The 13,539-nt window shown below is 57.7% G+C and overlaps 1 protein-coding gene across 3 annotated transcripts; it reads right to left on the reverse strand.

Annotated features, from left to right (window-relative positions):
• Positions 1 to 6,116: 6,116 nt before the first annotated feature.
• On the reverse strand, positions 6,117 to 12,608 carry Znf696 (zinc finger protein 696). 3 transcript variants are annotated; one of them, XM_077801397.1, is made up of 4 exons: positions 12,003 to 12,608; positions 9,085 to 9,230; positions 8,135 to 8,235; positions 6,117 to 7,287 (listed from the first exon to the last, which is right to left on the reverse strand). In XM_077801397.1, exons 3-4 carry the CDS (start codon positions 8,148 to 8,150, stop codon positions 6,212 to 6,214), a joined length of 1,092 nt encoding a protein of 363 aa, XP_077657523.1. In that variant the 5' UTR covers positions 8,151 to 8,235; positions 9,085 to 9,230; positions 12,003 to 12,608; the 3' UTR covers positions 6,117 to 6,211. The 3 variants fall into 3 exon arrangements, with proteins under 3 accessions (XP_077657523.1, XP_077657524.1, XP_077657522.1); XM_077801398.1 differs by lacking the exon at positions 9,085 to 9,230; XM_077801396.1 differs by lacking the exons at positions 9,085 to 9,230; positions 12,003 to 12,608 and adding an exon at positions 8,813 to 9,044.
• Between the last annotated feature and the right edge of the window lie 931 nt (positions 12,609 to 13,539).

Genomic DNA, 13,539 nt, shown 5'->3' on the forward strand with positions numbered 1-13,539 from the left:
TTACTGGGATTTTAGTTTAGAAGTAAGAAAGCTTACCAATGATCATAAGTATGCTTTAAAGCTAAAGGTGAATGAAATAATTACAGGTATGCTCTAGAGTTAGAAGGGAATAATAGGTCAGGAGTCGCCTGGTCTAGTCGTGTGGCCTAGCACCCAGTGATTGAGGAGAAAACGTGAAAGCTTAATCATGACTGTCTAAGGTTACAGAAAAACATTTTGAACAATGTACTCAATATCTTAGATAATCAGTGTGTGTCAGAAAAGACTGTAACTCTTGAAAATTATGTAAATCAAAAAAAGTTTCGGGCTTTGAAGCTATCCATTAACTACCTGAAAACACACCTGTAAAAAGGGATAGAAAGAAAGGTCCCTCCAGGGCACACACATGTCTTCTGGAGGCTGCTCCTAACTTGCAGCCTGTCGGCCCGACTCTTCTTCTTTCGCCACTCCTCCTTCGGGACCACCCTGGACCCTCACTCCCCCGCCTCCCCCGCTGGGGCTGGACCTCAGCAGAGCGTGGTGTGGCTTGCTGGCCTCGCCCTAGGGAGGATGTGGGTCCAGGCTCCCAGGAGGAGTGGCATCTGGGAGTGAGGCTGCAGGACAGGCTCAGGGGCAGGCCAGTCAGAGTGCAGCAGTTTTAAGAGGCAAGGCTTTGTGAGGCCTTTGGGCCCCCGGGTGCTGTGTGCCCGGTGGGTTCATGCCTTGGGAAGGCTTCCATCTCTCTGCAAGAGCAGCCGTGGGCACTGACCAGAGGGGAGCAGGCCCCATGCCTGCTCTGACCCCATACCACACTGACACAGGGCTGGAGAGCCTGCCGCTCCGCCCCAGGTTGGCCCACAGGCCCTGTTCCAGGGATGAGCTGTGCTGGGACTGGCTGCCGCCGCTGCCTGATTGGTGGAAGGCTGCAGTGTCCAAGTCCTGGGGAGGAGGGAGGCCGCTGGCCTGCAGCAGGCTGTGGAGCCTGAGGCCATGTGGTGCACACTGGGGCAAGCTGTGCCCAACACTGCCCCGGCCTCTCCATGCAGAGGAGGCACGGCTCCCTGCAGGCCGCCTGCCTACCGCCCCAGCGGGGCGCAACTTCACCCCGTGTTTCCTTCTTGTGGCAAATCCTGTCCCAGGTGGGCCCCGCTGTCCATGCCCGTGGTGTGGGAGCCTGGCCGTGCTCAGCGCACAGGGTCCTATGGTTGAGACTCATCACTCAGAGGACACAGAGCAAAGGCAGGGAGAGAAGGTGCTGGCAGGACCAGAGGCAGCAGGCACGGCGCAGAACCTCCGGGGCCTGGCAGGTGTGACGCGGGACCCAGAGGCCGTGGGCCCTTTACTTCCTTGTTATGAAACCCGTGTCCATGTTCAGTGATGCCAGCTGCCCCTCCCAGCTCTCCCCCTTTCTCACCCAGAACCAGCCTTCCTCCGACCCTCCTGCTGGACACAAGAGGGACAAAAGCATTTTTGCTGAGAAATGGAGTCAGGAAGCTGGCCCAGTGACGGGCAGGTGAGACCCCGGATCCCCGAGTGCCCCCACCTGCCCCGCTGGGTTCCGCACTGCTGTCTGGCAGCCACACTGCCTCCCCAGGGCGGGCCTCGGGCTCCCCTCCCAGGCTAAAACTGCGCACCCCCAGGTGGACCTGTAGCGGGAGGCGGGTTGGAGCCCCACCTGCTGGCTCCAGCCAGGGCAGCGGTGGACCTTGGCCAGAGCTCGTAGGGCCTGGGGTTCCAGCTTCCCACAGTCGTCGCTGCCTGGTTTGAGGGTGTCCAGCTGTCCATGGCATCCCCTTGCCCTCTGTGTTTCCTCTAGGTGACAAGCGTCCAGAGGGATCTTGACCATGGTGTCTGTGGAGCACACGTCACAGTTAGACCACCGCCCTGGTGAGAAGTGTGGCCGTCACAGCCCTGAACTCAGTACCCTGTGACTCTCCCAGAAGTGCCCTGCCCGGGTGTGGCCACTGTCCACCTCGCACTGTGCGAGGCTTGAGTGGCAGCCCATCAGTGCTGTGGTGTAGCTCACGCTGGCCACAGTGCCTGCGCTGGCCAGCTCAGGACAGCCCGCCTGGCCACACGCATGTAGGTGTTTGTGGCAGGGGGCTGAGGGTGGGCTGGTGCCCGGCTCGTCACAGCTGCTGGCAGGTGGCAGAGGTGGTCAAGGTGAAAGGAACCTCTCTGTTTTTCCAATCTGCTTTTCTTCAGAGAGGCAGGAGTAGGGCTGAGCGCCTTCTCAGAAGTTGTGGCCGGTGTCTGCCTCCTCTCCTCCCTTAGCCCGCGGCTCCCTCACCTCCCCCTTCCTGCAGCAGCCTGGGCTGCCCTTCCTCCCCGGCGGGCTCCTGGTGGCTCAGGCAGCAGCTGCTCAGGTCTGGTGTGGAGCTGGGGTCTGGTCTTTGACCTGACTCCACGCTCCCCTCGCACCTGGCCTGTGACTGGGAGGAGGCAGGTGTGCGTGGGAAAGCAGGCTGTAGCAGAGCTGGCAGCCGCAGGTGAGGTCTCCTCTGCTGCTGGCCCAGCCTGGCACCGAGGCCTCTCCTTCTGCCAGTCTCCCAGAGAAGCAGCAGCATCTGCTGGAGCAGTGGAGGAGCAGCTGGCCCAGGTGAGCAGCCAGGCCACAAACAGGGGGAACAGCTTGAGCCCTTCACAGCCGCGCTCAGCTGCCTGGCCCCCGAGTCAGCACGGCGGGCAGGGCCCACAGGTGCTGGAGTTCCAGGAGGCCCGTATGGGTCCCATTGGGCCCCCGCCTGTCTTCCCGGGTGGGCACAGGTCCTTCCTGTGATGGGATCCTGCCGGACCAGATGTCCCTGATGCCAAGTCCTGTGTCTTTCCTCCTCCTTCCTGAGCTTTGGAAGTCTTGATGTTCAGCCTGCCCAGGGGGAGAGAGGTGGTAAGGACCAGGGTTCCCTGAGGGTCCTGCTTGGTGATACCTGGGTGACAGCAGGTGCAGTCTTGATGCGCTGGGGTTGGGGTGTGCCCCTGGGGGGGTCCCAGGGACAGCAGGTCTGGGCTACACACGGGGTCTCTGGCCTCCCAGCTACACCAAGGCCGCTGCCCTTACTCTACCTTGGCCTTGGAGGTGGGCAGACATCAGGCCGATGCTGTTTCCCCTCAGGTGCGAGAGGCTCAGTGGAGAGAAGGTCTCCGGGGAGCAGAGGGAGAGGCCGTCTCAGCTGTCTGTGGTTCTCACTACTGAAGTCAAACGGCGGTTACTACGATCGTGAGGCGCTGTGTGGGAGGAGCAGCGAGCGTTGGTGGTGTGGTGACCTGGAACCAAGGCCCCGACGTCACGCCCCAGCATGTCGCCCTGGCTCTCACCTGCTGGCGTCCCAGCTCCGACTTCAGCCAGGCCGAGCCTCCTGGACAGCAGAGACCGCATCGCATCGGAGCCTCTGGTGGGCCTGGGGAGGGGCCTCAGTGCCCCTCAGGGCCTGCCTGTCCTCCCCTCAGCAGGGCCTCGTCTTCACACTCCCGGCTCCATGGAGGCCACAGACCCCTTGTCCCTTGCCCAGTGGCCACTCTCCAGTTCCCATCTCCCTGGGCTGAGCGTCAGGCATGCCACGCAGACCCTCCACACACAGATGCCGACTCACGCTGCCCTGCCTCGGTTTCCCAATGCCGTCTCGCCAGGTCTACCCTACCGCAGGGGCCGGCTTTGGGGTGCTGGCCCTGTGTGTGCAGTGCTCTGCTCCCCGACTGTCTGCAGCTGTTGGCTCCCTCAGGGGGTTCACCTGGGGCTCCCTCGCCCACAGCCTAAACTACGATCCCAACAAGGGGGCTCCAGTTCCCTGTGTGAAGGGCCCCTGGTCAGCCCCAGGGGGCCCTTGGTGGCCCTCCAGGCCAGGCCCCCACAGTGGGGCTTCAGCGTCCAGCTCCTCAGAGTCACCGAGGCGAAGCTGGGCTCCCGGCATGGGAGCAACTCTAGGAGGCCGAGCTGCCTGACCTGCTCGGGCAGGGCCTTCCTGTGCTTGGATCCACAGCGCAGCTGCAGGACAGGTGTTCCCAGGTGGTGGAGGTGGGACCAGGGCCTGGGAAAGGGGCCAGCAGTGAGTCGGCCTGACAGTCCCATCTCACAGAAGGTCAGGCAGCCCTTGCCTCCTGTGCAGATGAGACTAACCCGGGAACTTCCAGTCTGCTCTGTTCTCCAGGTTGCCTGGCTCGGGCCAGCCCAGGACAGTGGGCAGGGCTGCGGTGAGCGGAGAGCTCCAGGGCAGAGGCTGGGCCTCCTCCCGAGGGACTGCACACCTCGGAGGCTGTCCCTGAGATCGAAGCCCACGCACACCTTTGGGTTCACCTCACAGCTGCAGTAACTGCACTCGCCCCTCAGCCTGCCAGGCAGGGGCCGCCAACACCGCCATCACCGTGAGCCACTAGATTTGGGGGTGGATTGTTACTCAGCAAATGTTAACATAAAACAGGTTCCAAAAAATGGGGTGCTGTTGTGGCCCCCCCGATCCCCATGTTGAAGTCCTAATCCCCCACGTGATGGCACAGAGTCCTAGGGTGCTCATGAGTTTGAAAGGTGGTGGGCAGGTGGGGTGGGGCTCTCTGGGAAGAGTCAGGACTGCAGGGCTTCCCTCCACAAGCATGCCACAGGGAGGGCCTCGACAGGCCGGGAGCACCCACCTCCAGGAACAGAATCTGCTGGCATCCTGACCCTGGACTTCCAGCCCCTGAACCATGAGGAATCAACGTCTGTGGCATTAGTCGCTCAGTCTGTGGATCCCTTAGAGCCAAGATAGGTGTGAAAAAACCAGCACCCAAGTCCCATACAGCGTTGACCTTGAGCCCAGCATCGGACAGAGTCCAGGAAATCAGCACTCTGCTAGCAGAGAGCAAGAGGTGGGGGAAGCCAGGGGCAGTAATAATCATACTTGTGATCCCAGTGGCTCAGGAGGCCGAGGCAGGAGGATCATGAGTTCAAAGCCAGCCTCAGCAACAGCAAGGCACTAAGCCACTCAGTGAGACTCTGTCTATAAATAAAATACAAAATAGGGCTGGGGTGTGGCTCAGGGGTCCAGTGCCCGAGTCCAGTCCCCAGTGTGCCCCACTCCCCTCAAAAAAGAGGTGTTGGAAAACAGGAGACCCATGTGCATAAGGAGAGTGTTAAAAGTGTCTCCACCTGCACAGGCTTCAAGGGTGAAGAAGCCAGAGAAGAAACTGTCCAGTCTGCAACCAGAGTATGTGACAGAACTGGAGTTGGCACTGTTCCAGAAATAACACCATTTCACATCTTGTCCCTGGTCAGCAAGATTCTTTAAAAAAAAGCTTGAGGGCAAAGAAGCAAGGTGGTGCCATGACACTCTTTTTATAAGGCCTTAGAAATGTTTTAGATACTTTCTAGAACAAACTCCCTGAGCTAGACAAGAGGGATTCTAAAAACTTGAAAAATGCTGTCCCACAGCATTCTAACACACCATACAAAATTGAGAAAATATTTACTCAAAACTTAAAGTGCATTTTTGTCTAATAAAGTCGACTGTAATTTTCTTCATAGGCAACCAACGATATTTTTAAGGGACTTGTGTCAGTCTTAGTGAAAAGGGACTGAGATGGTTCAAAATCAAAAGAGGTCTTTGGATTCCAATCTTTCTACAGGCAGTGAGCAGTGTGAAAAACTATTCATATTACAAATCTGAGTCTGTTCATCTTAACTTTTTTTATTATCTATCTTTCCTTTTACTTTTTTGAATTTTCCTTTAAAAGTAATATTCTGTTGTTATTTAATGCTACAGTTTCTTTTTAAACTCCTGGGCTCAAGCAACTGTCGACCTCACCCACAGCTGGCTTTCCTTGCAGTTTCTCCAAGGTTATGACTTATAATCTTGTTCACCTTTTCTTATTTCCCACACTACCCCTATTTTCTTTTGCGTTCTAAAAAATTCTGTTTCTTGGTTGTCTATTAGAAGCAGTCTCCTGATATCTTTTTTGCATTCACCTTGAAGAATGAGATGAAGGGAAGTTATGAGGGCACAGGTGAGGCCTGCTGACCACAGAGCAAAGCTGGCACCGTCCAGCACTGCCCAGGGTCCCTCAGGTCTCTACCTTGGGAAAGCCTGCCGTGCCCATCAGCGACGCCGGCCTTTCCTACCCTTCTTTCCCGCCGGGTGCAGACAGAGGGAGGCTTTCAGAGGCAGAAACCTTTATTGTCTCCCTGGCTGCACAGAGTGAGAACAGGCCTGCGGTGTGGGAGGCCCCAGAGGTGCTGCCCCTACCCTGCGCACCCCGCGTGCGCTCACTCGGCCTCGTGCACCCGCCGGTGCTGGATCAGATGGAAGCTGAGGCTGAAGGCCCGGCCGCACTCGGAGCAGCGGAACGGCCTCTCGCCCGTGTGCACCCTCTGGTGCCGGAAGAAGCCGGACAGTGCCCGGAAGGCGCGGCCGCACTGGCCGCACTCGTGGGGCTTCTCGCCCGTGTGGATGCGGCGGTGCTCGCTGAGGAAGGAGGCGCGGCTGAAGGCGCGGCCGCAGTCCGGGCACGCGTAGGGCCGCTCGCCCGTGTGGACCCGCTGGTGCTGGAGGAGGTTGGAGCTCTGGCTGAAGGCCTGGCCGCAGTCCGGGCACGCGTACGGGCTCGCCCCGCGGTGAGTCCGCTGGTGGCGCACCACGTTGGAGCTGTGCGCGAAGGTCCTGCCGCAGTCGCTGCACGGGTACAGCCTCTCTCCAGTGTGGATCCGCCGGTGCTTGGCGGCGTCCGACCTCTGGCCGAAGGACTTGCCGCACTCGGGACACTCGTAGGGCTTCTCGCCCGTGTGCACCCTCTGGTGTCTGAGGAGGTTGAAGCTCTGGCTGAAGGCCTTCCCGCACTCCTGGCACACGTAGGGCTTGTCCCCGTGGTGAGTCCTCTGGTGCCGCACCACGTGCGAGCTGTGGATGAAGGCCTTCCCGCAGTCGCTGCACTCGTAGGGCTTGCCCCCAGAATGGATGCTTTGGTGCTTCACCACATCTGAGTGGCATTTGAAGCTCCGGTCACAGGTGTCACACTGATAAGGCCGCCCTCTGCAGCGGCCTCGCTGATCTGTTCCCGGGCCTGAGTTAAGTGTGCTGTCTGATCTGGACACACCACCCTGGCCATGGCTGGGCCCTCCAGTTCTCTCACCAGTCCCCAGTCCCCTGGGGCCCTCTCCAGGCCTCTGTGCCACGTCCACATGTTCACCAAGGTCCTGAGACCTGGGTGCTCCGGGCGGCCCCTGCAGGAACACAGGCACAGCCTCTTCAAGGCATCCTCTTGCCCCTGAAGCCTCCAGCTGTGCAGTCAGCCCCACAGTCTGCACTGCCTGCCCAGCACACACTGGAAATGTAGTTTTCACAGCTAGAGGAGATCAGACATGCACAAGCTTAGACACAAGATGACCGTCACCATGATACAGGTGAATTTGAGATGGCACCAGCAAGCCAGGGTCATGACTGAGGAGTAAGATTAAAGTCCTACGCAGTGGATATCTATTATTTTGCCTATCCAGTTCCTATTTTCTAACATTCGTGGTCTGGGCTTAAGGGGTGGGTCTGGAACAGTGCATCTGGTACCCCCTGGAGGGACAGGCATCTGTCTGTGGACATGGGGCTGACTCTCAGTTCATGGGAGGTGTGAGTCTGGTGTATTGGGTCTGTGGGTGTTCTGGGTGGCCATGGTTGGTTGACTCAAGGCTTCCACTAAGCAAGAATTGGCAAACTGAGCATGCAGAGGCTTTGACGGTGCACACTTCCTTACCAAGGGAAGACGGCATTGTTCTGAGCACTAATAGGAACAACAATAATACATTGAGGTATGAGTCCTCAGCTTTTATGGACTTCAGATGTGGCCTTGCATCTTAGGGACAGAGAGAGCTTAGAACTTAGAGCCGGACAGGGCAGCTGGACAATAAGCAGAAGACTCACCAGCACTTCCATTCTTTCATTCACTCTCCCTGGTCACCTCCTGAACCTAGGCCAACTAGCAGGCAAGGAGCCAGGAAGAAGGAGCATGAGGCATGCTGTGGCCAGGAAAGCACCTGGAGAGGTAGCAGGGAGTGTTGAAGATGAGGGGGCAGGAAGGTGAGCCCTGGCTAAATCTTGAGTAGTTGGGCAGATGGATGGGTAGGGGGTGAATTCCTAAGCTGCCCCCCTCCTCCCCAACTCCTCTGAGCCTCATTGTGGTCTTGTCCCCTCACACCTCTCACCTGTGGGGGCCTCCATCAGGGTTTCCCTCTCCTTGGACAGGCTTTTGGAGATCAGGCTTGGCAGCACCTTGCAGAACAACAGGAAAGGGAACGATTCTTGCCTGGGTAAAAGAAGAAAAGAAACAGAATGATAGGGAGAGCTAGGTACAGCAGAGGGTAAGCTGAGGTCAGAGAAGAGACTGGGAAGGGGACCTGGGGGTTCCCCGGGGCAGCCCCACTCCCATCACTGGCCCTCCAGAGGGTCAAGACCAAATGGTCACTGCAGCCGGCGGTGGCTTTTTGCTGCAGTGAGTGCACCCAGAAGGTTGGTCAGCCCCTGGGAGTCTAGAGAAATTTCCATGGGTCCTAATATTTTCTTAGTAATTATAAAAACTTGAACATAAAACTTTAAAACAAGAAAAGGTTATGGGATGGTGCAGCTGGGGCTGAGGACTGGCTTCTCCAAGCCCCATGCTGCAGCAAGGCGAGCGGATCCAACTGCGTCCGGAAGCGGGGGCTGCCAGAACAGGGGGACCCTGGCAACTGCCAGGACGCGCATCACCGCCCAGCAGCCGGCCCGCCCCGCCCGCAGCCGGAAGTGCCACCCACTGGCCCCGCCCCCGGGCACTTCCGGGGCGCTCTGGGCGCGGGAGGACTGCTGCTCTGTGCCCAGCCCAGCCCAGCCGCCACCTTCCCAACCTCAGGCTCCGGTCCTCGGCCGGAGCTGGGGCTCTCGGGTCGCCCGAGTCCAGCAGGGAGCTCTGGGGGCAGCGGCCCGGCCGGCACCCGCCCTGTCGCTCCTGGCTCCCACGCCCCACCGGGCAGCGGGCGCTCTGGCCACGGTCCTGGGCGTCCGGCCCTGCCATCCCCGGGAGCAGAGGAAGGCGGGGGAGCTGACCCAGCGACCGAAGGCGAGGTCGGACCCCGGCGGGAGGGGACAGTGCCACACTGGGCGTGGCACAAAGGCTGACCTGGAGCCGGGCTTCTCCAGGCGCCCGCCACTGCTCCGTAGCCGGACTTGGCAGCCGACTGCCCGGTGGTCTGCGAGAGGCCCTCCGGAAGCACCACGGGGCAGGGGTGGCCGCACGCGCACCGCTGGGCAGGGTGAGGGGGGAATCTGTAAGGAAAGAAAGGCGCATTTTCCACTGACGCAAACCGGTGATTTCCTTCTTCTACTCTATATTTTCCAGTTTCTCTGAAGTACACTCTACTTATTGAATAAGAAAATAAGGTGTTTTATCAACAATGACATTTTTTAGAGAATTTTAACATTTTTTAATTTTTATTATTTTTTGTATTTTTCGGCGGACACAACATCTTTGTTTGTATGCGGTGCTGAGGATGGAACCCAGGCCGCACGCATGCCAGGCGAGCACGCTACCGCTTGAGCCACATCCCCAGCCCCTCAAAAATGACCTCTTGATAAACAAGTAAAATATGACATGTATAAGCTTGAAAAAAAAAGAGGGGATGCAGAGTGTGGTGGTGCACACCTGTGATCCTAGATTTTCAGGGCACGGAGGCAGGAAACTCTCAAAATAAAAAGGAGCTAGAGGGGATGAGGATCCCAGCTACTTGTGTGCCTGTGGCAGGAGGATTACAAGCATAACGTCACTTGGGCGGCTTAGGGAGATCCTGCCTCAAAATAAATTTTAAAAAAGGTCAGGGTGTAGCTCAGAGGTAGAACACTTGCTTCACATATTTGAGGGTTCACTCCTCAGTGCCACATAAAGCAAACGAACAAACAATGAATTCTTTAAAAGAAATAATATAGGGAAAAGCTGTTTCATGTCTAAGTCCCAGCAGAGTATGTTCTTGGACCAGTGGACAGTGGACACAATGGCTAGGCCTGCACACCAAGATGCTGAGAGGATTTTCTTCAAATGCACCTACTTTACCGTCATGCAGATGTGTTACTGACATTTGTTCCTGAAGATGGCACAAGGCAGATTCAGCCATGGGATCTGCATTGGATTTTCCTTCCCAACAGTTCAGAGATGCATCTGGGGCCCATTACTGGTTCTGCTGAGGCTCCTTCTTCACACCACCTGACAGCAGCCTTCCCTCCTGTCTGGGATGGAGACAGCTACCTTTTCCCACCAGATTTTTCTGGAATTCTTCCCCTGCCTGTTCATCCAAGATGGGCCTTCTGCCAGCTGTCTCCAGAGACTGGGAGAGAGGTCTCCACCCTCTGCAGCTCTGGGCTGAGATGGTGTCAGGCCTGCAGCAGCTGGGGACCAAGGCCAGTCAGTCTTAAGAGAGACCAGGTGGCATGAAGGCTCTGGTCCCAACCTGAGCACTCCTCCTCAGATCCCATGTGCTCCCAGGTCAGAGGAGCACTCTGACACTTGACCTTTGTTTGGTGGGTCCACTTGACTCCAAGAGTTCCGGCTGAGAACACTCAGAGCTGGCAAGTCCCTGGAGAGGGGGCTGCAGGGGTGCCAGGCAGGACTTGTGTGTGCACAGGGAGCCATGTTTGCTGATTGGTTTGTCTCCAACACGCCACGTGTGCTCTCTCCCTCCACTAATTTAGACTTCAGGGGACGACACAGGCAGGCCGGCCACTCGTGTTGGCTTCCAGTCACCATTCTCTTCCACAGTCCCTAGCCACGACAGTCAGCCTTTAATTCAGTAACCCCGAGAGTCTGTTTTATAGATGAGCATTTTGAGAGGAAGGACTGGCGTCTAGGAAATGGGGGACCCCCCTGCTCCGCCAGGCTTTGCTGTGCTAAGAGTAGTAGCCAGAAACTACAGAGGCCCACTTCTCATCCCATCACAGGATCAGCCTTTTGGTGAAGGCCAGATAGTAGGCACTGTGTCTTGGACGTCATTCCAGGACCCAGTCTGACAGAATAGTTTAACCCCTTAGGATATCCCTAGTCAATGTGGAGAAGCCACAGGGGCTCTTCCTGTGTCCCCAGCACAATGAGTTCAGCAAAAATCAGACAGTGGGAATCTGCTGCAAGCTGGGAGAGATGGCAGGAAGAATGTGATGAAGAGGCCTTTGGCTGCCACTTTGCCCATGGTGGTCAAGCAGGCCACTCATTGCCAGGATCCTTTCCTTTTCTGATGCATTCATAGCTTCTGAATGCGGAGTTGGAGAATGCAGACCACAGGCCTAGGACCACAGCAGGGGCAAAGAGTGGCCATGGGTAGGTAGGATACCTGCCCTGCTACAGTGCCCCTGGGCACTTATCCCCAGTGCAGAAGCCTGGGTCAGCCCCAGCAAGCTCCCTTAGGCACCTGCAGCCTGCTGCCCTGGAACTGGGCTCTTGCACCTGTCTCCTGCCATCCCTCACCATTGTGTGCTTGCGGCTTTCTCATTACTGCATCAATAAAAACATCTGTGATGCATACCCACCATATGCTGCATATTTATTTGAAAAAAAATTACGCAGTGTTGCAAAACACATATAAAACCAAAACAACTAAAGGGGATGACCTATAAAGTATAAAAGCCCTTCCCCCCATCCCCATGGAACATTCTGTATTGGGGAGATGTCCTCCCCCCAGTTATTGATGTTTCCTGTTTGATCTTGATTTGTGGCTCAGGTGAGCTGCGCACCACCCACTGGACAGAGTTCAAGCCCTTTTCCCTGGGCAGGAGTCTCCTCTCTTTCCTGCTCATCCCTCTCCTGTCCCTCCCGCCATGCCCCGCACCTGGCTCCTTTGCAAATTCCATCTCTCCTTGACCAAGCAGTGTGACTCTGAACCCTGCGGGCCAAGGCCTTTCCTCTCTCCCCATCTGCTGGGAAGGGGCAAGGAACCCCCTGGGCCTGGCTTCGGGCTGGCCCAGTAGGTTCTCGCCATTCTTGTGAAGGGTCGGAGTGGGAGGTGAAGGCCTGGACATAAAGCCCAGACAATTAAATGGTGTAAAAGCATGGTTCACCTGAAGCCGGTCCAAAGTCAGGCCGCGTCGCCTCTGGCCCAGCTCCTGACCTGGTCTCCGGCATTGTCAAAAGCCATCTCAGGAGGGCAATTCCTGCGCAGGTGTCAGGCGCTGTGCGGGTCCCCTGCCACCCCGCGTCCGACCGCCGCTGCCCCGCGCCACCGGCCAGCCTCGGGTTCTCTCCGCGGGCGGCGGGCCGGGCGCACTCCGCGCCGTGCACCCGCCGGTGCTGGATCAGATGGAAGCTGAGGCGGAAGGCGCTGCCCACTCGGAGCAGCGGAACGGCCTCTCGCCCGCGTGCACGGTCTGGTGCCGGAAGAAGCCGACGGCGCCCGGAAGGCGCGGCCGCACTGGCCGCACTCGTGGGGCTTCTCGCCCGTGTGGATGCGGCGGTGCTCGCTGAGGAAGGAGGCGCGGCTGAGGGCGCGGCCGCGGTCTGGGCACGCCTAGGGCCGCTCGCCCGTAGGACCCTGCGGTGCTGGAGCTTGGCTGAAGGCCTGGCCGCGCTCGGGCACGCGAAGGGCTTCCCGCCGGCGTGGAAGCGCAGGTGCCGCGAAGTGCGAGCTGTGCGCGAAGGCGCGGCCGCAGTGGCCGACGCGTTCGGCTTCTCCCCGAGAGACGCGCTGGTGCTGGGCGGCGCCCGCCCTCCCGCGGCGGAAGGCCCCTCGCACTCGCCGCACGCGTGCGCCCTGGCCCCAGGCGCGGCGGGGAGGCCTCGGCCGGGCGCGGGCTGGGCTGGGCTTTCCCCCGCGGGCGCCCCGGGGCGCTGCCCGCTCCAGGCCTCCCTGCTCTGCGCTCCTTGGTCCTCACGGTCTGAAACCAGAAAGGGACAGGGCGGTGTCACCGGATTCTGGTCGTGCCCGGACCATGGGGGGCAAGAGCGTCCGTTTTCGTGAGAGGCAGGGAGAAGGGAAATTAGGAGCTTTGTCCTGGACGCGGGGGGTGGGGACGCGGACGGGGCTGTGGGGAGCTGTCGGAGTCCAGCTCGGGCAGGGGGTCTCAGGAGAGGAACGGATGGCGAGGAGTCGGCGAGAGATGGCGAAAGGCAGCGGCGAACCAACACAGACACAGAGTGAAGGTGCCGAATCCCCATCTCTACTTGGGAAGTTGATCATACAAACTTGTCATTTTGGCAGGCTCACAGTACTTTGTGGTTACAAAACAGGAATCATTACTCAAAGAAACAAAAATATTAGGTAGCTACAATTAAAATAGAAGAATGTATCCTGGCTTATGCATAAGCAAGCATTTTTACTTTCAGTTTGCGTTTTGCTTTAAGCTGTTTCTGTTAGTTAGCTTTTAATAATAGTTAGAAATGTCCAGACTACTGGCCTACACCTTGACTATTCTTTCTTGACTTATTGACTAGAACAGCCACGGTTATGGCAAGTGGTTAGCTTGAAAAGAGAGGCTACTGATTTTAATCAAACAAGAGTAAGAGCATCAAATCATTGTGCACAGGAACAAAAACAAGTTGCCCAGTACCAAGCACTAATCTGTCTTCTTAACATGAATTCTTCTTCTCTAGATTTTAATT

The sequence above is a fragment of the Urocitellus parryii genome, chromosome 7, assembly GCF_045843805.1.
Source record: "Urocitellus parryii isolate mUroPar1 chromosome 7, mUroPar1.hap1, whole genome shotgun sequence".
NCBI lineage: Eukaryota > Metazoa > Chordata > Mammalia > Rodentia > Sciuridae > Urocitellus > Urocitellus parryii.